This window comes from Schistocerca gregaria, chromosome 5 (genome assembly GCF_023897955.1).
Source record: "Schistocerca gregaria isolate iqSchGreg1 chromosome 5, iqSchGreg1.2, whole genome shotgun sequence".
Classification (NCBI taxonomy): Eukaryota; Metazoa; Arthropoda; class Insecta; order Orthoptera; family Acrididae; genus Schistocerca; species Schistocerca gregaria.
Window position 1 is genome coordinate 523,016,370 of NC_064924.1, and position 25,514 is coordinate 523,041,883.

General features: G+C 44.4%; 2 protein-coding genes across 3 annotated transcripts in view; one reads left to right on the plus strand and one right to left on the minus strand.

The window, feature by feature from the left end:
* LOC126272322 (uncharacterized) overlaps nt 1-23,047 on the plus strand; it is a 96,596-nt gene extending 73,549 nt beyond the window's left edge. The window contains exon 3 of the mRNA XM_049975106.1: nt 21,266-23,047. Within this exon, the coding sequence (XP_049831063.1) occupies nt 21,266-22,060 (795 nt within the window). The 3' untranslated portion in view covers nt 22,061-23,047. The remainder of the gene's footprint in view (nt 1-21,265) is intronic.
* LOC126272321 (uncharacterized) overlaps nt 1-25,514 on the minus strand; it is a 974,015-nt gene that overhangs the window by 565,535 nt on the left and 382,966 nt on the right. The gene's annotated exons all lie outside the window — the stretch shown is intronic.

Sequence of the window (25,514 nt, forward strand, 5' to 3'; positions counted from 1 at the left end):
CCTAATTCCAGAGCGGAGAATGCCTCCGACCTAGCCGGTAATAGAACCCGGGCCGTTAGATATAACATTTCGTCGCGCTGATCACTCAGGTACCAGGGGCGGACTATATGTAATATTAAAGTCATTGAAATGTCCAGAAGTATGAATATCCTGACAGAAATTAAAAATACAGGTAATATTGTTTATCAAAGAATTATTAAGTATTTCTCTGAAAATGGGCTCTCCCTAAATTTTGAGAACACATGCTGTATCCAGTTCTCTACAATAAACTCATACCTATAACTGATGAAGCGAATAAACAGGCGTTAGTAAATAGGTAGAATGCTCCAAATTTTTGGAATGTGGAAGATGCATATTACTGAGCTTCTCAAACAACTGAGTCATACTATTAAATACGATTATTTTAGGTTAGCCTTTACTGTGACTGTTATTGATGTCTAATGAAAGAACAAGTTTACTGTTATCTGCCACTATTTATATCCATAATGTGTTTCGATGCTGCAGACCTCCATCATCAAGTGGATTTATGTGTGTTGTGTGACATACATGTGTGTTGTGTTACGATTTTGGGGTAACTTGTACCACTGTCTCCACTGGTCACTGGATCCTTTCTCCGTTTTAACACATTACAACTAAAAATTTAAACATATGATGTGTTATGGCAGAGATAAGAACTTTTGACCACTGGAAACAGTGATGTAAATAGATCTGGAGGTTTAAACCTTCGAAAGGCATTATGGATATAAATAGTGACTGGTAACAGTAAACTTGTTGCATCATTCGGTAAGTTCAGCTACTTTTGCTCTTCATGTAATTGCTCGTCTTGCAAACCACCGTACCGACCTCCAGACATATGTTGCATGTTTGCAGACAATAATGTCTTATGGAATAACTTTTTGGGGTAACTCATGACTTGGAAAGAAATATTGATCGCGCAAAAACGAACAGTAAGAATAGTGCGTCGCGTTCACCCGCGGTCTTCATTCTATCATTTTTCTTCTAATAACTTCCGGGTATGCAGCTGGATCCCGTCGACATTTTGCCACGATATTTCGGCCCAGAGACGTCCGGCCATCATCAGGTGAGTACACAATTACTGAAGAGCCCAGGTGCAGTCGCGGTATTTATGCCGAATCTCGCGCATGCGAAATGTACTGGCATCCTACAGCGCATGCGTCACGTGTTGACATGCGCGGCATAGCCGAGTTGCACGTGCTACCCTCGGTAGTGAAAGTAAAAGATCATCTAGTCATTGAGTATCGAATGACGCTGTCTATTCCGCCGTGATTGTATAATTATAATAACAGGATTCTAATTTTTATCCAGTTGAAAGCCGTTGTCATGATTTATAAGATTATCGGCAAGACGTATTTCCACTGATTCCTTGATTACGGAATCCCAAAATCCGGAAAGCGGAGCTAAAATTTTTGTTCCATTGTATTCCATTGAATGTCCCAACGAAATACAGTGCTCTGCTACTGCCGGTTTTGACTGTTGCCGCAGACGGGTGTATCTTTCATGTTCTATACGTCGTACATGGACAGTTCTTGTCGTCTGGACAATATATGCAGAGCCACATTTACAGGGAATTTTGTAGACGCCTGTTTTCTTCAGTTGTAAATCGACTTTAACGGATCCAACCAGGGCCCGGTTCTTTGCTGGTGGACGGAAGATAACCTTGATTTTATTCTTCTTCAGTAATCGGCCTATTTTCGATGACACATTCCCGGCGTATGGAAGAAACGCAGTAGATTTAAAGTCGTCATCAGCGTCCTCAGTGCGCTGCTTCTTGTTATGACAGTTGCGCATGGCCTTACTTATTTGGCGTGAAGTGTAGCCATTCTCTTTAAAAACCTTCTGCAAGTGTTCTAATTCTGCGTGGAGGTTTTCATCATCCGATATTACATACGCTCGATGTATTAATGTACTGAGAACACCGGCTGTTGTGCTGGGTGGTGGGAGCTTGACGCCTGGAGATACAGATCTGTGTGAGTCGGTTTCCTGTACACGGAATGTCCTAATGACCCATCATTTTTACGGCGTACTAGCACGTCTAGAAATGGTAAAGTGCCATCTTTTTCAATCTCCATCGTGAATTTGATGTTCTCATGTAAAGAGTTTAAATGATGAAGGAATTTCTCCAGTTCCTGTCTGCCATGAGGCCATACAACAAAAGTATCATCTACGTACCGCCAGAAGACCGTAGGCTTTAAGACAGCAGACTCAAGTGATTTCTCCTCAAAGTCCTCCATAAAGAGATTAGCTACCACAGTGGACAAAGGGCTCCCCATGGCAACGCCGTCTGTTTGTTCAAAGAATTCGTCATTGAATAAAAAGTACGTTGAGGAGAGTATATGTTCAAACAAGGCCGTCATTTCTGCACTGAATAAGTTACCAATAAGATGTAACGATTCCATTAAAGGCACTTTGGTAAATAGTGAGACCACATCAAAGCTGACTAATAAATGCGAGCTGCTAAGCTTAACTTCCTTCAAGCGACTGACAAAATCCTCGGAATTACGTATATGGTGGCAACACTTACCCACATACGGCTTTAGTATTGAGGCCAGATATTTAGCTGTAGAATAGGTTTCAGCACCAATATTACTCACTATTAATCGTAGTGGAGCACCATCCTTGTGTATCTTGGGAAGACCGTAGAGTCTTGGTGGTACTGCATTGTGTGGTCTCAATCTCTTGATAACTTGTTGAGGTAGAGAACAGTCGTTCAAAAGGGTAGCAGTTTTCCTTGATATTCGGCTTGTTGGGTTTTTTTCAATTCTGCGGTACGTAGAATCATTTAGGTGACAATATATCTTCTCGTTGTAGGCTTCCCTTGTCCGCAGGCAGTACGATTGTGCTAGTATCTTCTCTGAGGCTGCGGAGAACAGCTCTTTCAGCTGGCGAGATGTTACTCCGTTGTGGCGCACATTTCAACAACGTTCGGCAAGATTCACGTCGAATTTCGTCTGCAGTATCCGCAGGGAGACGTCTAATGGCTTCCTCAATGGAACTGATGAAATCCGTTAAAGGCAGTGAAGCAGGAGTAGGGGCGAAGTTTAAACCTTTCGCAAGCACTGACATCGTCACATCGTCAAACGATTTCTCCGTAAGGTTCACCACGGATCGTCCAGAGATAGGTTCTTGCGGCTTTCGTGTTACGAGTTGGCTAAACTTCGCACTTTGCCTGTTCGTACTGTTCCTGTGAGTCCAGTCTGCCTTGGCCCAGGTTACACCGTCAATCCAGTCCCAGCTAAGGGAAGAACATCTTGCTGCAATCTTCAGATGTAAATATTATAAATTCCTGGCAACAGCGTCTAACTCACGACGCGTAAAACGGATTCGTTCTCTTACTAAAGCCAGACTCGCCTTGCGTTTTATATTGTTGGCGGCTACACTATTAATGAAATGAACAACTCTGGCGAAAGTTGGAATCAAGTTATTGTCTCTACATTTCAGTAAAAATTTTAGTGAACACAGTAACCTGGGTCTTTTCTCACGTAATTTATCCAGTACGTGGATATCCTCAACCATCTCCTCCCCGTACAGGTATTTGATGTGACTTCAGAAGTCACATCATGCTATCAAATCCTCAAGAAGGAAAACGTTATAACTGGACCCGTACCTAAACGAAATTCATCGTGTATAATGCATCACAACTTGAAAAGAATAGTGATGTCAATACGTACAAAAATAGAGTAGAAACTTATCTTTATTAACCATTATGAAAGCTATCAGTGACTAGGAATGAGTTCAAAGCAATAACAAAAATTTTTGATCGTGTACCTTGTAACATGAAATGTCAGAGATAGCGAAGCCAGTTTTAAATATAAGCTAGTATAATTTCTCCCATACAACTCCTATTCCTAGGACGCATATCTGTTAAAATACTGTTAGTGTGGAAAATATGCGAGACAGTACGATAAACGGATGCAAAATGAAATATAGTCGAATACGTATGAACAATCGGAACACTTGCAAAACAGTTCAAAACAGTAACTTACGGACGGATTCGCTGGCAGGGACGAATTTCGACAGAACACTATGCGACGAAACCACTTTCCGTTTTATATGGAACACAAACGAATATCACAGATGTAATCAAAAATAAAACAGAGGACAAAAAATATATTGACAATGCAAAATGTTTTAATGTGTTTGAGTTCTTAAGGGACCAAACTGCAGAGCTCACCGGTCCCTAGACTTACACACTACTTAAACTAACCTACGCTTGGAACAATACGCACACACACACACACATACACACACACACACATGCCCGAGGGAGGACTCAAACGTCCGGCGGGAGGGGCTATGCAGTTCGTGACATGGCACCTTTAACCAGACCACCACACCGCGTGGCTATTGCCAATGCAATTGAAACAAAGCAATACATATAAGATTCCGTTATCAGGAAACAGTGCCGTGAAACCATCTTTCGGGACGTGTTTTGTAAGATGATCTTTAAGGTTTTGACGTGTTCTGAGGCGCAATAATTTGCATTTGATAATGGCCAAACGGTTGCAATTTCAATATCTGGTGTTACGAATAAACAATTTTACAGTCAAAAGGGGACCACAACGTCTTTTACAAATTTTACATGAGTGTGAAACCACATCTACGGGATGTTAATATTAGTTTTTGATTCAGAATTCTGGAATATACACTACTCGCCATTAAAATTGATGCACCAAGAAGAAATGCAGTTGATAAACGAGAATTCATTGGACAAATATATTATACTAGAACTGACTTTTGATTACATTTTCACGCAATTTGTGTGCATGGATCCTGAGAAATCAGTATCCAGAACAACCTCCTCTGGCCGTAACAACGGCCTTGATACACCTAGGCATTGAGTCAAATAGAGCTTGGATGGCGTGTACAGGTACAGCTGCCCATGCAGCTTCAACACGATACCACAGTTTATCAAAAGTAGTGACTGGCATATTCTAACGAGCCAGTTGCACGGCCACCATTGACCAGTCGTTTTCAACTGGTGGGAGATCTGGAGAATGTGCTGGCAGGGCAGCAGTCGAACATTTTCTGTATCCGGAAAGGCCCGTACAGGACCTGCAACATGCGGTCGCGCTTTATCCTACTGAAATATACGGTATCGCGGGGATCGACGAAGGGTAGAGCCACGGGTCATAACACACCTGAAATGTAACGCCCACTGTTCACAGTGCCGTCTATGCGAACAAGAGCTGACCGAAACGTGTAACCAATGTCACCCCATACCATTACGCCGGGTGAGACGCCAGTATGGCGATGACGAATACACACTTCCAATGAGCGTTCACCGCGATGTCGCCAAACTCGAATGCAACCATCATGATGCTGTAAACAGAACCTGGATTCATCTGAAAAAATGATATATTGCCATTCGTGCACCTAGGTTCCTCGTTGAGTACACCACCGCAGGCGCTCCTGTCTTTGATGCAGCGTCGGGGGTAACCGCAGCCATGGTCTCCGAGCTGATAGTCCATGCTGCTGCGGACGTCGTCGAACTGTTCGTGCAGATGGTTGTTGTCTTGCAGACGTCCTCACCACTTGACTCAGGGATCGAGACGTGGCTGCACGATCCGGTACAGCCATGCGAATAAGATGCCTGTCATCTCGAACTGCTATTCATACGAGGCCGTTGGAATCCAGCACGGCGTTCCGTATTACCCTCCTGAACCCACCGATTCCATATTCTGCTAACAGTCATTGGATCTCGACCAACGTTAGCAGTAATGTCGCGATATGATAAACCGCAATCGCAATCGGCTGCAGTCCGACCTTTATCGAAGTCGGAAACCTGATGGTACGCATTTCTCCTCTTTACACAAGGCATCACCAAAATGTTTCACCAGGCAACGCCGGTGAGCTGCTGTTTGTGTATGAGAAATCGGGTGGAATCTTTCGTCATGTCAGCACGTTATAGGTGTGGCCACTGGCGCCAATCTTGTGTGAATGCTCTGAAAAGCTAATCATTTGCATATCACAGTATCTTCTTCCTGCCGGTTAAATTTCGCGTCTGTAGCACGTCATCTTCGTGGTGTAGCAATTTTAATGGCCAGTAGTGTTTTACTTTGCTAGATCAGAAAAATCTTTCGGATTCCAGGCACGCACTTTCCTACTGGAGTACAGCCGGCACATTAACTATAAATGAAAAATTTTCTCATCTAAATCGTGTATTTTGAACTAAAAATACGGATCTTCGTGCCTTTTTCTGTTGTATTCAAAGTTCACTTTCAAGCCATTAGGAACGTTGCCGTCGTTCGTTTCCGTATCGTAATACGGACCTTGCACTTCGTATACACTGACGAAAAAAAAAATCGCTTCAACAAGAATAAGTTGTACGACATAAACGAAGATTGGTAGGCGTGTTTATACATCTGAAAGATGATGTTTAGTCAGATTTCAATCGAGTCGCATAAGAGCACCGCTAGTAGACCCATTATCACGATGCAAATCAGGTTTGCTTTAAACATACTCTGTAACGGTTGTGAGCGTTAGCTACCTTTGAGACTGGCGTGGTGATTCGATGTTAATGAATAATGCCTTTAAAGCGACAAAGACGCCATTATTAACACCGCAATGATTTTGAACAACGTGGTGTAATAGGGATATGAGAAGTTGGATGTTCCTTCTGCGACACTGCAGAAAGACACGGCAAGAATGTAGCCAGCGTACATGTTTTCTGGCAGCGGTGGTCACGGGAATGTGCGGTCGCAAGCTGACCGGACATTATCGAGACCGCCTTCGTATTCGATGTATGGCTCTGGCGCATCGTACAGCATGTGCAGCTTGTATGTGAGCAGCAGTTGGCATCAAAGTGACACAATTTTTATTCGGCGTCCAAGATTTATTTCCACGTGTCATAAGAGAAGCCGTTGTATAAGAAGTATCCGAAACATACAAAACAGCCTAGGTATCGTTAATTTTGAAGATGAAAACAAGGTTCACGTACGCTGTATTCTTTTTATTATCCTTGCAGTTGGCTAGTATCAACCGTGTGTCATTTTCAAGCCCTTATCTTATTGTTCTACCCTAATTTCACATTGCAATACATCGCTGGTACTAGTCTTGTGCCTGAACTCAACAGCAACAAGAAGAGCAGCAGCTACAATCTTCTGGTTTGTGACTGCACCAACTGTAAGGTTTAGGGAGCTATATAGACAAGTTTGTTGTTGTTACCAGTCTATTTTTGTAGATGATTTGATAACTTTGTCTTACGGAGAACCAAGTTTGTTGCTGTTGCCAGTTTCCTTTTCTAGATGATTTCGTAACTTTGTCTTACGCAGCACAAAGGCGTGAAGGAAGTAGTTCTTCTTCACGAATGTTTAACGTTTTCTAGAATATCTTTCAACTGCACCAACAGTCATAGGAACCTCTCCTTGTTCCCCTGCGCTGCTTATTCTGGCCAGCATATTGACTGGGCGCCTCATATCAGCCTGTTTTCCATTTCTGAGCCTTCTCAGCGCCCATTCATCTTTTCGCGGCGTATCGCGGTGGGGGAACGCTGGCCGCTCTTCCTTTTGTCGTTCCCGACTGCTCCATTATTTTCTCCTGCATTTTAAATTTCCTTCACTCCCCCGCCGTATCGGGCTCACAGCTCCTGTCATCTGTAAACCCCTGCCGTCCGATACCTCACTGCCCAACTTTTTTATAGCACCGCAGCGATGCAGTAGTTTCACTGTGCAAAGAATTTGCCTTTTCGTCTCCCCCTTTCTTTTACAGCCAACGGAACATTTTCTTTTCTTTGAAGAACGACTGTCATCTACATAGTAAAGCTTATTCTCACACAGATGACAAACGTTTCCAAGACAGCTAAAGATTATGCAGGCAAAAGCAAAGCAAATAGCGTGATCTCAGAAAAAGAAAATAGTGCATTTAATCGGTATTGCAGTCGACACCACGATGGACAGGCAGGTGTGGCAAAGTTGTGCGTGATACAGTGAGATGTTGATGAGTAGCTAGAGGCGTTATTGTAACTTTTTTTCCGAAACACATGAAGCTCGCAGTATGTTGTAGGCGAACATCTGATGTGATAGAGGTTATACAATACTTAGATGCGTGCAAAGACGTAAATTGCATAATCTCTAGTGATAAGACATTTTCTTTACGTAAAGTGGAATAGAACTCATAGAGAACGAAAATTGAGGGAAGTTTCGTATGAGTCAGATCCCTGTGTTGTCCCATGTGTCGAACCAAGATCCTTGCTTTCTTAATTCCTGGAATTTTGTCTTATATTTTAACAGTCATTGTACCTTCAGTCATTTTATTATGTCCTTCCCCTTTTCTGATGCCGTTTCCTATAATTCTTTGGTCAAATTCATTATTGATATTTAAAAAAATCGATTTAGAAAGATGATGATATGGTAATAGTGCTGCACGCCTATGACAGATTCGCTTGTTTAAAAAAATTATAAACCATCTGATGAAAAGTATCCAGACATCACTGCGTAATGCGTAACGGATCACTATAGTCGGATTAAATTGCTTGGTAGATAACACTTCACATGATGGAACTGGTTTCCTCCAGTCAGAGCGCTCAACGAAACGCTCAAACTATTCGCCGTTGCTCTACTACCACAATACTTAGTCAATTCGCTTCTAATTCCTAGACCCGGTCAACTTTCTTGATGTGTTTGGATCCCGAATTGTGGGTCTGGCACATTGATTTCATGTTCCATGACACATGATAATCGCACCGAAAACCACACACACACACACACACACACACACACACACACACACGATACTAATGAAACATACACTTCCATCCACAACAATAACGGAACACTACTGTATACCTTCGCACAAGACGCGATTCTACATCACACACACACACAGCTGCCGTAATCACAGAACTCGACTTACATTAGTTCAGATTTGCACAAAATTGCGTGAAGCCGATTTTTGAAGACTAAAATTCATCGTTTCGATTGTGTCTCCACAGTAATAAATATCGCAACCTTCCCCACTGTCGGGCGTAAAGCAGTGGTTAGCACGTGTAGAAGATCGTAGGTTCGAATCTCGTCAAATGTAGCGAATTTTTTCATATTTCTAAATCTAATAAAAAGAGTTGTTTTTATTCAATTAGTTGCGTAAATGTAATTTTTTATTTCTAATCATTTTCATCATCGTACTGACTATTTTATTATTTTTAATTTTTTTCTTATAATTCCTTTTTGGTCTGGAATCTCCTCGTCTCGCCTGTAATGTGCAACCAATTGCCAACAAGGACTGCTCATAGGTTGGTAAGGCGCCAGCTCGTGCGGCCAGTGTGAGGATGGTTTCAGGCAACCAATAACAGCGAGAAATTACTGGCTCCTTTTACCACAGAAGCTGGATTTTTTCTGTCTTGAGTTTGCTCGTAGCCGTTAGCTTTAATAGCCCTGAACAAAGCGATAGTGATTTTAGTTCTGCCACAAACCGTTGGCTGCCGTTTTCACGGATACATGACACACCACGAGATTGTGGTTAGCTTAGAATATATGTTTTACGTTCAGGGCTACAAAACGCTTCGTCTGCCGCAGTTCAGTCATTGGTCACTTAAAATTAGCTGTCGACAGAAAATCTCGCACATCCGTCATACCTCGAGGCGCCGCGTTATACGTTAACAGCGTTTCTGAAGTTATAAGCCGTGTTTGTGTGACGTCTGTAGCCCATAATTAGCCTTCAGCCGATGTGGCAACACTGTAGTGACAAGTGACAGACGCCAACTATCAAGTAATTTAAATCGGACTGTAGATGCCTGAAGAGGCTAACCCGCCGATATAAAAGGAGGCGGAAAATTATTGCGTTGTCAGTTAAAAACACACAGCAACAAAATATACAGATGGTAAAAAAAATTTCCAAAACCCAAAAATAGTTACTGTAAACTAATGTCCTCCATAGCCGTCCGGTGTGGCCCAGCGGTTCTAGGCGCTACAGTGTGGAACCACGTGACCGCTACGGTCGCAGTTTCGATTCCTGCCTCGGACATAGATGTGTGTGGTGTCCTTAGGTTAGTTAGGTTTAAGCTGTTCTAAGTTCTAGGGGACTGATGACCTCAGATGTTCAGTCCCGTAGTGCTCAGAGCCATTTGAACCATTTTGTCCTCCATAATCACTATTAATTGAGGTCCTGTGTTTCTACTACGGATCTAGATATGTGAGTAGCTCGAAGAACACTTCGTAAGTTATAGTCGTTCTCGAGAGCGAGTGTTCGCCAGAGACAAGGGTATCGTCGGGAGCACTCCAGGAAAGTGCAATAGGACTGATATTATTCTCCTTCCCTCCAGGGAATTCCATTTGTGCTCTCCATAACACTCGCGTGGTGTTCGAAAATACCAAACACAAATTGGAGTCCCTCGAAGATAGGCGATCTTCTTTACGAGAAACGCTATTGAGAAAATTTATAGAACCCGCATTTGAAGCTAACTGCAGAACGATTCTGTTGCTTCCAACATACATAGCGCCTAAGGACCACGAAGAGAAGGTATGATAAAATTAGGGCTCACACGGAGGCATATAGACAGTTGGTTTGCCTCGTTCTATTTGCGAGTGGCACAGTAAAGGAAATGACTAGTAACGGTACGGGGAACCTCCACCACTCGCCGTAGTCTGCACTGCGGAGTATCGATATATAAGTAGATCGTTGAGACAGTAGATTAACTGTGGATTACTCGGACTAAAAATCCTGACTGGGGTAAAAAATCGTTGCCGCCTGAGACCAGCTGCGGTAGGCTACGTCCACCGCTCATAGACTTGTATGTTGATAATTGTTACCAACAATCAGCGTTATGACGTTATAAAGTCTGAAGTTTTGTACGTTTTTGCCTCACACAGTCAGTACATGAAAAGCACTAGCGTGCGGCCCCTGCCGCTGGAGGGTCGAGTCCTCCCTCGGGCGTGGATGTGTGTGTTGTCCTTAGCATAAGTTAGTTTAAGTAGTGTGTAAGTCCAGGGACCGATGACCTCAGCGGTTTGGTCCCTTAGGAATTCACACACATTTGAACATTTGGCCCGAGAGGAGATCAACTATGAAACGGAATTATTTCCTGTATACGTTATTGAATCAACCAAAACCAAAACGCGGTCACCGTATTTTCTATACAGTCTGTTGACTGTGGTACGCATTTCTTCCGTCTAACTGACAACTTTATGCCGAAACACTCGAATAAAAAAGAAGGAAGTGTGGGAGACCACTTGCTCTCCAAGTGCTCTACTGTTGCGTTGTCACCGAAACGGTGCCTTCAGAGGTTCAAACATCTGGTAGTCGAGGGTTACAAATCTGCACTTTGTCCAGAAGTTTCCCCCGCTTTTTCCGCAGTTAAAACAGCAGAGTGCCGCGTTGCATAGTCATGCGGAAGAATCGCACTTCGGATCAGTTGCCGTGGTCTTTTGTTGTGGCGTCTTGCTTTTGCCTTAACCAAAAGCCGGCATTGGGCACCGATCTTGTGCAGTAATGCTGTCTGCGGTTGTCCTTCGCGGGGTACAGAGACGCTCAGTAGCTCGGTACGGGCTTTTGTTGAAGTTTCGAGAACATACCTTCACCGAGGTGTCAAGCAGTATATTTCTCCCTCCTACGTGTATCTCCCGAAGAGGCCATGAGGATAAAATCAGAGAGATTAGAGCCCATACAGAGGCATACCGACAATCTTTCTTTCCACGAACAATACGAGATTGGAATAGAAGGGAGAACAGATAGAGGTACTCAAGGTACCTTCCGTGCACACCGTTAGGTGGCTTGCAGAGTGTGGATGTAGACGTAGAAGTAGATGTAGATGTACGTTTCCCATAGCTACCCGTCCTGTCACAAACGATTTATGCCGTTCATACTCTTGGCTCTTGGAAAAGGTTTCTTCCACAACCTGTGCACGGAGCCTCGTCAACATTTCCGCAGGTTTGGTGCCTTCTGTCTGAGAAGCCTCATCACTGTGTGCTGCGCAACAGACTTGCTTGCCTCTTGCTCGCTCATGGTGGCCTGAATCGAGCGCTCTCATCGCGCTAACTGCGGCATCACAGTAACTTTCTTGACATCCCTCACTAAATTCGGTCAAGGTAGCACCCATTTCTGCCCACAGTCAAGGATGCCACATTTCAATTGCATTTCATACCTGATACGCTCTCGTACGTGAAAGAATAAACAATTTGTCTTTGTAAATACAGCAATAATGTCTGGAGATTGTGCGCCTTCAAAAATCATTTCACATCAAACAAAAAATCACTTCAAATTATATAAATGTGCTCAGAATAATTATTTCTCTTCTTTTTAGAAGTTATTTTTATCGATCTGTACTAAACTTAACTGGTTTATTTACTACATTATGGTCACATTTACCTCAGCTTTCAGAAACACCTCCCGTGGAATTACGAACTTGTTAGGAAAAAGGAAGAAAAGCTTCTTGTCACATTTATAGCTGTTTCCTTGTTCCATATCGTTCGTAGCGTCAGTGGAGCGTGACACAAAAAGAACGCGTATCGTAAAAGTCAACTATGCACTGGAAAAAGAATGCAGTTTCAGGCAATAGACACAATACTTCAGATACCCTCAGTGAACAATTTACTACCGAAGTGCGGCAGGGAAACGCATTCTCAGCGCAAACTTCAAAATAAGTAATATAGAATATTGAAAAGTTACACTTCACGGACATTGAAACTCTCCATCCCCGTGGTACATGTGGGCGCTATGCAATTCTCTATTTTTCAAAAGTGGCACTGAGCACTATGGAACTTAACTTCTGAGGTCATCAGTCCCCTAGAACTTAAAACTACTTAAACCTAAGGACATCACACACATCCATGCCCGAGGTAGGATTCGAACCTGCGACCGTAGCGGTCGCACGGATCCAGACTGTAACCGCTTGGTCACTCCGGCCGGCCTCTATTTTTCAAGGCGACACTAACATCCACCGAAGTTTTGGCAGTTTTTTATGTTGACCGGCATAATAAAGCGACATACAAAATTAACAGCTCTTTGTCTTCCTTGCATCCTGGCTCACTTTCTTGATATTGCTGCTAAAACCCCTCATCTCGTCACTTTTTTATGAGTCTTGATTATTCATTAGCGAGATGTACTGCCACCATCAGGATGTCCTCTCGTATCAGTAGCTAAGCACATATATCGCCATACGTGGCTAGAAACACACGCACATAGCTTTCTTACATCAGAAGTAGTTCACTAAATATTCGTACACAGGCTAAAAATACAAAAATAATATTTTATACTAAATAATAATTAAAATTCGTAGTTTAGGCGACAAGAGTCTTATATACTATGCTATCTATAGAAAATGTTATTTATCGATATATTTGCCTCAGTCCTTAATTGCTCATCCGGTACCTATGGGTATACACGGTCCATTCGCCGCCTGTGTTCTACGTCAACCTCCAGTAACCACTCACAGACGGCAGACGCCGGCACTATCAATGTAGGATATATAAAGCGTGTCTGAGAGACACGAAAAATGTGCAGTTGGCGTCGTAATTCGGAAAAAAATGTTCAAATATGTGTGAAATCTTATGGGACTTAACTGCTAAGATCATCAGTCCCTAAGATTAAACACTACTTAATCTAAATTATCCTAAGGACAAACACACACACCCTTGCCCGAGGGAGGACTCGAACCTCCGCCGGGTACAGCCGCACAGTCCATGACTGCAGCGCCAGAGACCTCTCGGCTAATCCCGCGCGGCGTAATGTGGAAACTGACTAATTTATCTCTCATCCAAAAGGGCATGATCATTGGCTTTCTGACCAAGGGTGGAAGCATTTGCGAATCTGCAACGTTTCTAAACTGTTCACGCACCGCCGTGCTTAAAGTATACCGTGCATGGCAAAATGGAGCTATCCAAAACTAGTACCGAGGCATAGATGACAAGGATGAACGACGACTGTGGAGATGTGTGTGGGCGGATTGACTTGCAACTGTTGAGCAACTAACCATCAAGGTGAACCAAGAGGCTATCAACAGTTTCTCCTCAACAGCCCTTCATAGAAAGTTGTTGCGTATTGGCCGTCGCAGCAGGCGCCTGTTTAATGCACACGTACTGACTGCTGTTTATCGGCAACGAAGGCTGGACTCTGCACGTCACTACCGCAACTGGACGCCCATTGAGTGCTGACAGGTGGCCTTTTCCATCTGAATCACGTTGTATCCTCCATCGTTTGTGTGTGCGGCGTCAAACGCCTGAAAGCAAACACGTTGCAACCAGGAGGGAGCGTTATGGTGTGGGGAATGTTTTCGTGGCATTCCCCAGGTGATCTCTTCATTAACAAAGTCGCAATAAGTCAACACAAGTATGTCCACTCCTACACACAATTTGTTTTCCATAAACCCGATGACATCTATCAGCAGGAAAATGCAACGTGTCACACAGCTCGCAGTGTAAGTGCGTGGTTTAAAGAGTACCGAAGTGAATTTACCCCTCTCTCCTGACGACCAAACTCCTAGGCTTTAAACTAAGCCGACAATTTTAATATTTTCAACATTACGCGAGGCTGTCAGTAATTGTACAAATATTAATTTTAAATTAACGGCAGCCTCAGTTGCAGTGCTTACCTAGATTTACCTAGGTTCAGTTGGGATAACCCAGCCTTCTTCAGAGTAATAGAAACTACTGTTTTGTCCATAATGAACAACGTCAAAAACTAAAAACTAGAATATAGTAATACATCGTCATACTGCAATAACTTATCTGTGAAGCAGCCTCTGCCTCACTTCGCGGCCGGCCATTGGTGGCCGAGCGGTTGTAGGCGCTACAGTCTGGAACCGAGCAACCGCTACGGTCGCAGGTTCAAATCCTGCCTCGGGCATGGATGTGTGTGATGTCCTTAGGTTAGTTAGGTTTAAGTAGTTCTAAGTTCTAGGGGACTGATGACCTCAGATGTTAAGTCCCATAGGGCTCAGAGCCATTTGAACCAACCCACTGCGCGACCGTAGTACGGCAGCAACGGATGTGGTACTGGAACTGGCTATAGCCTCGAGAGTGCATGCGCGATGGTGTGTCATGCGTACTTGTTAACACTGGTACCAACATGTACTAATGAACTTAAAATTTTTGTTAATAACCAGGTGCGGCTAACGAAATTGACGTACGTGTTATTCTGTAAGGAACAAAGATATATCGACTTTCTTAACATTTGTAATAATTTGTTGAACGTCAAAAGTGAAGGGAGCCATGCGTTTACTATTTTAAGCCAACCTAGCATATTCGAGCAAATCATCGAACTTGACCGCATGAGGTTCACTATGGGTGTGAAATACCAGACAATCCCAAATATTCAGCAAACGGGAGTGCTAAAAAACATGTTGGCAAGGGTATAATGTTTAGTCTCTAATATTATGGCGGATGGTCGTTAACGAACAGCTACAGCTGCGAAATAAAAACTTTTTTTGTGGTTTTTCAACCGTTATTCCATCCGCCATAATTTTAGGGATTAATCGTTATCCCCTTGCCAACATGTTTTTAGCACTCCCGTTTGCTGAATAGCTGGGATTGTCTGGTATTTTAAACCCGTAGTTATCCTCATGCGGTCAAGTTCGATGACTAGCCCGAATATGCTAGGTTGGCTTAAAATAGTAAACGCATTGCGCCCTTCACTTCTGACGTCGAACAAATTATTGCAAATGTTAAGACAGTCGATATATCTTTGTTCCATACAGGATAACATGTACGTCAATTTCGTTAGCCACACCTGGTTACCCATAAAAATTTTAAGTTTAGTAGTACATGTCGGTGCCTGTGTTAACAAGTACGCAAGGCACACTATCGCTTATGCGCCCTCGAGGCTATAGCCATTTGCAGCACAAATCCGTTGCGGTCGCGTAGTGGGGCCGAGGCTGTTTCCCAGATAAGTTATTGCAATGTGACGATGTATTACCATATTGTAGATTTTAGTTTTTGACGTTGTCCATTATGGACAAATCGTAGTTCCTTTTTTTCTGAAGAAGGTTGGGTTATCCCAACTGAAACATAGGTAAATCTAGGTAAACATTGCGACTGAGGCTGTTGTTAATTTAAAATTGAGTCGAGAATCCGTGGGACCAACTCGACTGGGTGTTCACGCTATGGATCCTCAACCACGAAACGTAGCGCAGCTGCCCACTGCACAGTAGTCGGTATGGCTCTATGTTGGTACCTTCCAGAACTTCAATGACTCACTTCCTGAACTGCGAAAGTTGGCTATTCAGGCTTTTAAGAAATGGCCACATTGATGTGACCGGACAGAGTGTTCTCCAATATTACTTACCGATATAATTTTCTGTACTACTTATGGATACCAGTTGTGCAAAGGCAGAAATACAAGTTTTCGTTACAATCCATTTGGGCACTAATTCAGACTGCCATTAGTTGTGACATGGAACCAAACAGCCTCCGAATGTTAATATATTTCTCGCCATTCCTATAACGTCTGTTGTGCGATTGCATGAGGATTTCTGATTAGGGGCTGGTATGACACAATGGAATCAGCCGTCGTATCCCAGGCACGTTCTATGTGTGACAAATCAGAGGAGCTGCAAGGTCTGCTACGGATTGGCATATGCCTCAGAGTGTTTGTGCGGTATGTCAGTTTGCATTATCCTGCTGGAGTAAATCGTTTGATACCCTGGTCATTGAGAGTAAGACAACAGTTTATCAATCTTGTCACATACTAGCGAGCATTCAGCCTTCCTCGAGTGTTACTAAGTCGCTCATGTTGTCATAGTCCGCCTCCATAGCTGGATAGTCAGCACTGCTGACTGCCTTACAGGGGACACCGATTCGATTCCCGGTACTATCAGGAATTTTTTCTTCGTGGGAGGACTTGTCGGGGTGCAGTCGGTCTCATGAGGCCAATTGTTAAAGTACTCGACCAATTAGTAGCGGTTCCAAAATTGAGAAGCCAGACAAAGACCGGAAGAATAGTGTGGTGACCGCAAGCCTCCCCATGCACTATCCGACGATGACACAGCCAGAGGTTGACACGGCGGTCGGTCGCGTCCAACTGGTCAGCCAAGGGCCAGAACGCGGATCGCTGAAAATGTTGTCATATACAATAGCTCGCTAAATCAGAGTTCCACATTTGCAGGAGTATCGCTGCCGACAATCTATCCTTGCTGTAACCGATCATCTATGGATCTGACCGCACCAGTCAGAATTGAGACCTATCGCTGAACAGCACAGAATGCCATTCAGTATCTCAGCTGATTCTGACTTTACACTAAACGTCTCTGTTATCTGTGGTGGGGTGTTGGTGGTGAAGGACGCGTGACAACTCGCGATCTCAAATTTGTTTCAAATTGTCATGATGACGATCTGCCTGTAAACTCTGTCTGCGTTTTAGCTATTGTCAGAGACATTCGAGCGATCCTCGTTGTGCCAATCAAGATGGTTCGCCGTGAGCATTGTGACAATCATTGCATGGAGGCATCAGATTCAAGATAACCGTTCGGTAAAAAACAGTGTCCTGTTGCGCGAGGAAGTCGTAACTGCCTGCTTCACATCGTTGTCCGAGCGGAATTGTCGACCATTAAAGGGCTTATTTTAAGGAACCGAAAGTGTGATAGCCGCGTGAAGAATGATCAGGACGATAGTGGAGGTGATAGAAAGCCTACCAGTTCCAGGGGGCAGGTAGCTAGTGCGTCTGTCACCACACATTCATGAACATTGGATTCCGACAGACATGTTTCCTCATTCACAGTCTTCAGTTTCCGACAGATGTTTACCTGCGGTTTTCCTTCGGCACACATGAAAAGAATAACAGCGCGTTGGTCTTGTTTGAACGAATTTGGTAATAACGTCACTACAGTTCACGTTTCAGCTTTTACAGCATGCACTCCAGAAAAACAGTAATGCCAAACGAATTCCTTGCCTAGATGTCGCGGCTTACATACCCGCACCGGAGTGGCGCTGTGTTGCACATACGCTGCAGCAGCGCCCTCAAACGAGACTTTTTGATCGCTCTTTATGACGGGTAAATCACCTAAAACTTGCGCCACAAATATTTCGACAATGGAATTCTCCATTGATATGCGGATTGTTCAAATTGGAATGATAGGCAGTGTGCCCAACTATGCAGCCCAGACAGGGAGTGTTATGAATTTCAAATGTGTATTTATTTTTAAAAAAGTACAAATATTTCAATGGAACCGTGTCTACTGACAGTACCACAATCAAAGTAAACTAAATTATAACGTTAATGGCGTTTTTGCACGAGTCTAGAGCAAGTAACTTACGAGACATCGTCGTTTGAGAATTGTAAACATCGACAGTTGTTTGTTCAATGTTTTAGCACAGACGAATATGAATTTCACATGGGTGCGCAAGTTCAGCCCTACACAGGTGTTAGCAGCTCTCCGGTGGTGTCTCGTTGTTAACTCGGACACTGCCTAGAACAAACGAAAGACAAACAAATGTGAATGCAGTACGTCTGTGGGGTCCGACACGTAGAGAACCACTGTAGCCTCAAAGCCTGCGCTCAAAAAGACCATCACCAGCGTCAGCACAAGCTTGCAGTCTGCCATGCAACGATTGCTGCACACGTTCTAGCATTTCAGCGGAAATTACTGAACAAAAAAAAAAAAAAAAAAAAAGGTTCAAATGGCTCTGAGCACTATGGGACTTAACAGCCGTGGTCATCAGTCCCCTAGAACTTAGAACTACTTAAGCCTAACTAACCTAAGGACATCACACATCTCCATGCCCGAGGCAGGATTCGAACCTGCGACCGTAGCAGTCGCACGGTTCCGGACTGCGCGCCTAGAACCGCGAGACTACCGCGGGCGGCAATTACTGAACAAACAGCAGTAATACACAGTTTCATATCATCTGTATCTGTTTGAAGAGGTTGATGTCTACTGGGATAATGTTTGGTAAACACGGTACACGAATGAACGGTATAGTTGTTAGATTCATCATAAGCCATGAGCATCTCCACTTTTTTGCACTGTGAAATACCATCTTCCAAGCACGTCCTGCTACGTCCGCTATAACACAATAAGTGACAGAAAGTTACAATGCAAATACGCACAACCATGCCCGAGGGAGGACTCGAACCTCCGCCGGGATCAGCTGCACAGTCCATCATTGCAGCGCCTTAGACAACACGGTAACTCGTAAACCGCTTGCACTAGCTTCCTGCACTGATATTCTTATGTACGGCACCTTTAAGGCACTGTCAATTTTGTCCCATTTAAAAATTTGTAACTGTTCTACAGAACTGAACTAATTAACATCTCAAATGTCTGTGGATTAGCAGCAAATAGGCGCCATTTCCTACAATTCAGTACTGTGAAAACTGCATATAAATAGTGCCTACCATGTCCGAAATATCTGCGGTTCAGGTTTACTTAAGATTTTGTATCTGTGAGAATCCACAGCCTCCAGATGCTTAAATAAACGTCAACATGGCCCATAGTAACCTGTAATGCGATGTTTATTTCATCGCGCCGTTAGCTAATTTCGGCTATGCGTCGTTATCAGACGCATTTGTACATTGGTAACCATACACAGAGCAAAGCTCTGAATACGATCTAACAACGTGTCACTGTACAATGGATTCTTTCGTAGAATGACGGAATATAGATAATTTTTACTTCTAATTCTACATCTATGTCTACATATTCATGGATACTTTGCAAATCACATTTAAGTGCCTGGGGGAGGGTTCATTGAACCACCTTCACAACCCATTATTCCAATCATCTGTAGCGCACGGAAAGAATGAACACCTATATATTTCCGTACGAGCTCTGATCTCCCTTATTTTATCATGGTGATCGTTCCTTCTGCTGCAGGTCGGTGCCAACAAAATAGTTTCACATTCGGTGGAAAAAGTTGGTGATTGGAATTTCGCAAGAAGATTCCGTCGCAACGAAAAACGCCTTTCTTTCAATGATGTCCAGCCCAAATCCTGTATCAGTTATATGACACTCTCTCCCATATTTCGCGATAACACAAAACGTGATGCCCTTTGAACTTTTTCGATTTATTCTGTCAGTCCTATCTCGTAAGGATCCCACACAGCGCAGTATTCTAAAAGTGGACGGACAAGAGTAGTGTAGGCAGTCTCCCTAGCAGGTCTGTTAAATTTCTATGTGTCCTGCCAATAATATCTAGATATTTAGTTGAATTTACGGCTTTTAGATTCGACTCATTCATCGTGTAACCGAAGTTTAACGAGTTCCTTTTAGTACTCATTAGGATAAACTCACACTATTCGTTTTTTTAGGGTCAACTGCCACTTTTCGCACCATTCAGATATCTTTTCTAAATCGTTTTGCATTTAGTTTTGATCTTCTGGTGACTTTATTAGTCGATAAAAGACAGCGTCATCTGCAAGCAACCTAAAACGGTTGCTTAGATTGTCTCCCAAATCGTTTATATAGACAAGGAACAGCAAAGGGCCTATAATACTACCTTGGAGAACGCCAGAAATCACTTCTGTCTTACTCGATGACTTTCCGTCAATTACTTCGAACTGTGACCTCTATGACAGAAAATCACAAATCAAGTCACATACCTGAGATTATATTTCAGAAGCACGCAGTTTCAGTACGACCCGCTTGTGTGGCACAGTGTCAAAAGCCTTCCGGAAATCCAGAAATACAGAATCGATCTGAAATCCCTTGTCAATAGCACTCAACACTTCATGTGAATAAAGAGATAGTTGTGTTTCACATTTAAGAGTGATTTGAATAGCCGGCCGGGGTGGCCGAGCGGTTGTAGGCGTTACATTCTGGAACCGCGCAACCGCTTCGGCCGCAGGTTCGAATCCTGCCTCGGGCATGGGTGTGTGTGATGTACTCAGGTTAGTTAGGTTTAAGTAGTTCTAAGTTCTAGAGGACTGATGACCTCAGAAGTTAAGTTCCATAGTGCTCAGACCCATTTGAACCATTTGATTTAAATACGACATGAAAACATATGTTACAAATATGCTTCATAATGACGCTAAGTCGAAACTAGCTAATCGCACGAATAAACAAACATTGCATTACAGAATACTACGCCGGCCGGAGTGGCCGTGCAGTTCTACATGCTACAGTCTGGAGTCGAGCGACCGCTACGACCGCAGGCTCCAATCCTGCCTCGGTCATGGAAGTGTGTGATGTCCTTAGGTTAACTAGGTTTAATTAGTTCTAAGTTCTAGGCGACTGATGACCTCAGAAGTTAAGTCGCATAGTGCTCAGAGACATTTGAACCAGAATACTACGGACCATGTTAACGTTGATTGATACTCTGTATTTGTGTGACAGTTCCGACATGCAATTCATCACTGAGTGACACAGGAGGGCTTTTTTTTGCAGGAGTGGCAGCGCCAGCGAACGCCGGTGGGCCTGCTGGAGGTGCCGGTGGCGGAGGCGGCGGAAGCGGCGCTGCGACTGTGGGGGCGGTTGTGCACCTCGGCGGGCGGCTGCTGCGGCCGCGCCGGTCACGCGCTCACCGTGCGCGACGAGTTGTGGCGCTTCCAGGCGGCGCTAGACAACGCCAGGGCGACAGCGATCCAAAGAGCGGTAGAGGACGCGCTGGGGGCGGCGCGACAGGTGGCCGGCAGGTCGCAGCTGGGGGCAGCAGCCTCCGCGGCGCTGGAGGAGGCGCGCCGTGACCTGGAGGCGGCGCTGGCGGACCAGCGGGCCGTGCTGCACACCGTGCGCAGCGCGCAGCGCGAGGCCCTGGGGGCGGCGCTGCTGGGCGCCGGCTGTGCGGGCGGCGCGCTGGAGGCGGCGCAAGCGGCGGAGGCGGCGGCGTGGGGGCTGGCGCGCCACAACGTGGGCCGTGTAGCCGCCCGGCTCCTGGGGGAGGAGGGCGGCCGCGTCGAGGGGCGGTGGGGCGGCGCCGCCGCCGGCTTCCAGCTGACGGCGCAGCGCGGCCTGCGGGCTCTGCAGCTGGCCCTGTGCCAGGCTCAGCGCGTCTCCCGCGCCACCGCCGCCCTCTCCGCCTCGGTGGTGGTCATGCTGGCCCACAGCGCCGCCCCGCCGCCGCCCACTGACGACCACACTGTCGACGCACAGGCAGTGGCCACCGCGTCTCACTTCCGGACGACCCGTATGGCCCTTCCACTGTCTGTCGCCGCGGTCCTACCTGCACTTTTCGTGCTCTGAGACAGCCCAGACACTGCGCGGCACTTGTGATTATAAGAGCGTCGGCAGCTGACAGTTACTTGTGTACGTTCATTCTGAAGTGGATGCCTAAATCCTAACGTCCATGATAAGCGATTCACAATATTGTATATTACTTCGCACACAGCGATATTCAAACACCACTCTTATCTATAGTCAGAGATAATCAGCTAATCATTTAATGGATTAGTTGACCCATCTAATGTCTCACTATCTTAGAGGTTTTGTAATCCAAACGGTTGTGAAAACGAAAACGACATTTCTATCTGTAGGAAGTAAGTCAATTAAATGACTGACATAAAAATGAAAAAAGTGCGCTTCTACTTTCTGCTTCATAACTATGCAGTTTCCTTTTTCCATTTTGCATGTGCTATAGCGACATCATTTATAAGGGCTCACAGTACGTGAGCGGTCGACGTTGACATAAACGTACGTGCAAAATTGGATCCAGTTGTGCCAGTGAAATATTTGATGGATATTTACAGCTGTGCGTGATATTAAACTTTAAAGCACCGTGGAAGACTACGAAGAGTATGTGAGTAATAAATAACTTAAAACAACAAAAACCATAACTCCAAAGTAAACAGTTTGCATTAACTGCTTATTAAGATCTAGAAGGAAATCTTCAAAAAGGCCAGTTACAGCGATTTAATATAGGAAATAGAAGTAACTAATATACCAACGTTCTGAACACTATAAAGGAAAACGAGAAGCCGATCAAACATGCATGGTGAGAGACAAACACTCCGTTTGCTACGTACCTAACGAGGTTTTTGTAATTTCTACGAACAGGGAGGATCGCTCCGACAACGAAAAGCTGAGTCTTCGCCATGGATTGCGCAACGTATGTGCAACGTGGGAATCGAACTCACAATTCTCTGTTTACGAAGAAGAAACGACGACTCCGTTAAGATTCCAGCTTGAAGCAGTCCGAGACCAGGGAAGAGAAAAATAATGTATTTTGCACTGTGTTAACATAAAGTAATAGCAACGACACATTTCCATTCCTAATACTGTGCACAAAAACAGTTGGCATTCGAAACAGCTCCCAGTTGTCACAGAATGGTGAAAATACAGGTTCTACATTGTTTTCACGGGAGTCATGTGCTATTCTTCCAGAAAAACAACGGTCAGTCCAAGTAACGATGATGGAGGTCGACAGCGATCACACATTCGTGCCTCCAGAGTAGAGCACGAAGGCTGAATAACTTCGATATTTGGTGACCGTTGTGGCTAGGGCAGATGCTCCAGTAGTCCTTCGTACTCATAAACTGGTTCTGGACGATGTGAGCTGCATGGAGAGGGGCCCTGGCGTGCTGGAACAGAGCGTTAACAGTAGCGAAAAAATACCGTACCATGGAATGGCAGTAATACGACCTTGCAGAATAACCAAGGAGCCCATGGAATACTACGATATGGCAACCCAAACGATCACCAAACACCCACTTGGCAACAAGTAGTAAGTGCCGCAGGCTTTGGACGGCGTAAGCTTGGAAACAGAGTGAAAGCCGCGCGGGATTAGCCGAGCGGTCTGAAAGCGCTGCAGTCATGGACAGTGCAGCTGGTGCATGCGGAGGTTCGAGTCCTCCCTCGGGCATGGGTGTGTGTGTTTGTCCTTAGGGTAATTTAAGTTAAGTAGTGTGTAAGCTTAGGAACTGATGACCTTAGCAGTTAAGTCCCATAAGATTCCACACACACTCGAAATTTTTTTTTTGAGGAGGGTGAAACAAGACTCATCCGTCTCGAGGAGTTTTATTGCTCCATAGCCCAGCTCGGACGGCTTCGGCAGGAATGATATCTGGATCTGGCATTTCAGCTCGCACAGCAATTCACAGCTTCTGGATCTACCATTGCATTCATTTGGCGCAGACATGGTTCACGAATGCGATATTCAGTTCAGTAGTGACTTTTGCATCTGTCACCCTCTTATTTTTCGGAATCACTCTGCACACACTTTTCGTCCGCGTTGTGACTTAGTGCACAATACTTTCCAGTTTTCCCTGCAACCGGCATAAATCTTTGATACATCGTCTCCTGGATCACTAAAACTTCGGCTACGCTAGTTAAGGCAGCAAGGGCCATACGAACACGTTCAGATTCATGTAGATACGACCTAATGCACTTTCATCTACAAAGAACGCGGTTCTGACCACAGCTGACACCTGCAGACTTCTCTTGGCCAGGAATGCCCTCTTTGCCAGTGCTGCTCTGCTTTTATGTCCTCCTTGCTCCGTCTGTCATGGGTTACTTTTCTGCCCCTGTATCAGAATTACTTAACTTCATTTATTTCGTGACCATCAATTATGATGTGAAGTTTCTCGCTGTTGTCATTTCTGCTACGTCTTCGATTTACTCTCAATCCACATTCTGTACTTGTTAGAGTATTCATTCCAATGAACAGAACTTGTAATTTTTCTGCACTTTCGCTGAGGATAGCAGTCTCATAAGCAAATCTTAACATTCATATTCTTTCACCTTTAATTTTGATCCTACACTTGAACCTTTCTTTTATTTCCGTCAATGCTTCTTTGACGTATAGATTGAACAGCTGCGGTGAAAGAGTATGTTCCTGTCTTACACCCTTCTTAATTCGTGCACTTCATTGTAAGTCGTCCATTCCTATTGTTCCCTGTTGGGTCTTGTACATAGCTTACTCCTATTATTGGTGCTGGTGACCGCGTTGTTGAGCGCCCTCCATATGCAGCAACAACAACAACAATTTCTCTCGTACAAACTATTCTGTTGGTAGATCATCTTCAGCAGAGCACTATAGCAGAGGTAGAAAATACCGCTTCAGTTGTAAATTATTTTATTTTCACACGACTGGTTTCGGACTGTTGTAAACCCATCCTCAGGTGTCGTAGCTGTGCTGTGGTCCCCGAGCGCCGGGTGTACCAGGCGCGGTGTGCTGTTCTGCGCTCATAGGCAACAGCCTCTGCTATTTCTCTCGTATTTCGAACATCTTGCACCATTTTATATTGTCTAACGCTTTTTCCAGGTCGACAGACTCTATGAATGTGTCTTGATTTCCCTTCAGTCCTGCTTCCATTATTAACCACAACCTCCGAACGGCCCCTCCCTGGTGCCTCTACCTTTAATAAAGCCAAACTGGTCCACATGTAACAGAGTCTCAATTTTCTGTCCCAATCACCTGTAATTATTGTTGTCAGCAACTTCGTATGCATGAGCTGTTAAGCTGATTGTGCCACAATTCTAGCAATTGTAGGCTATTGAAATCTTGGAAACTGTATGAATGATATTTTTCTGTAAGGCTGATGGTATATCACCAACTTCAATAATCATTTTGTTGCCTCTTCCGACACTGATTTTAGTAATTCTGATGTAATATTATCTATCCCTTTTGCCATATTTGATTCTAAGTCTTCCAAAGCTCTTCTGAATCCTGGTTTTAATACTGGATCCCCTATTTCTTCCG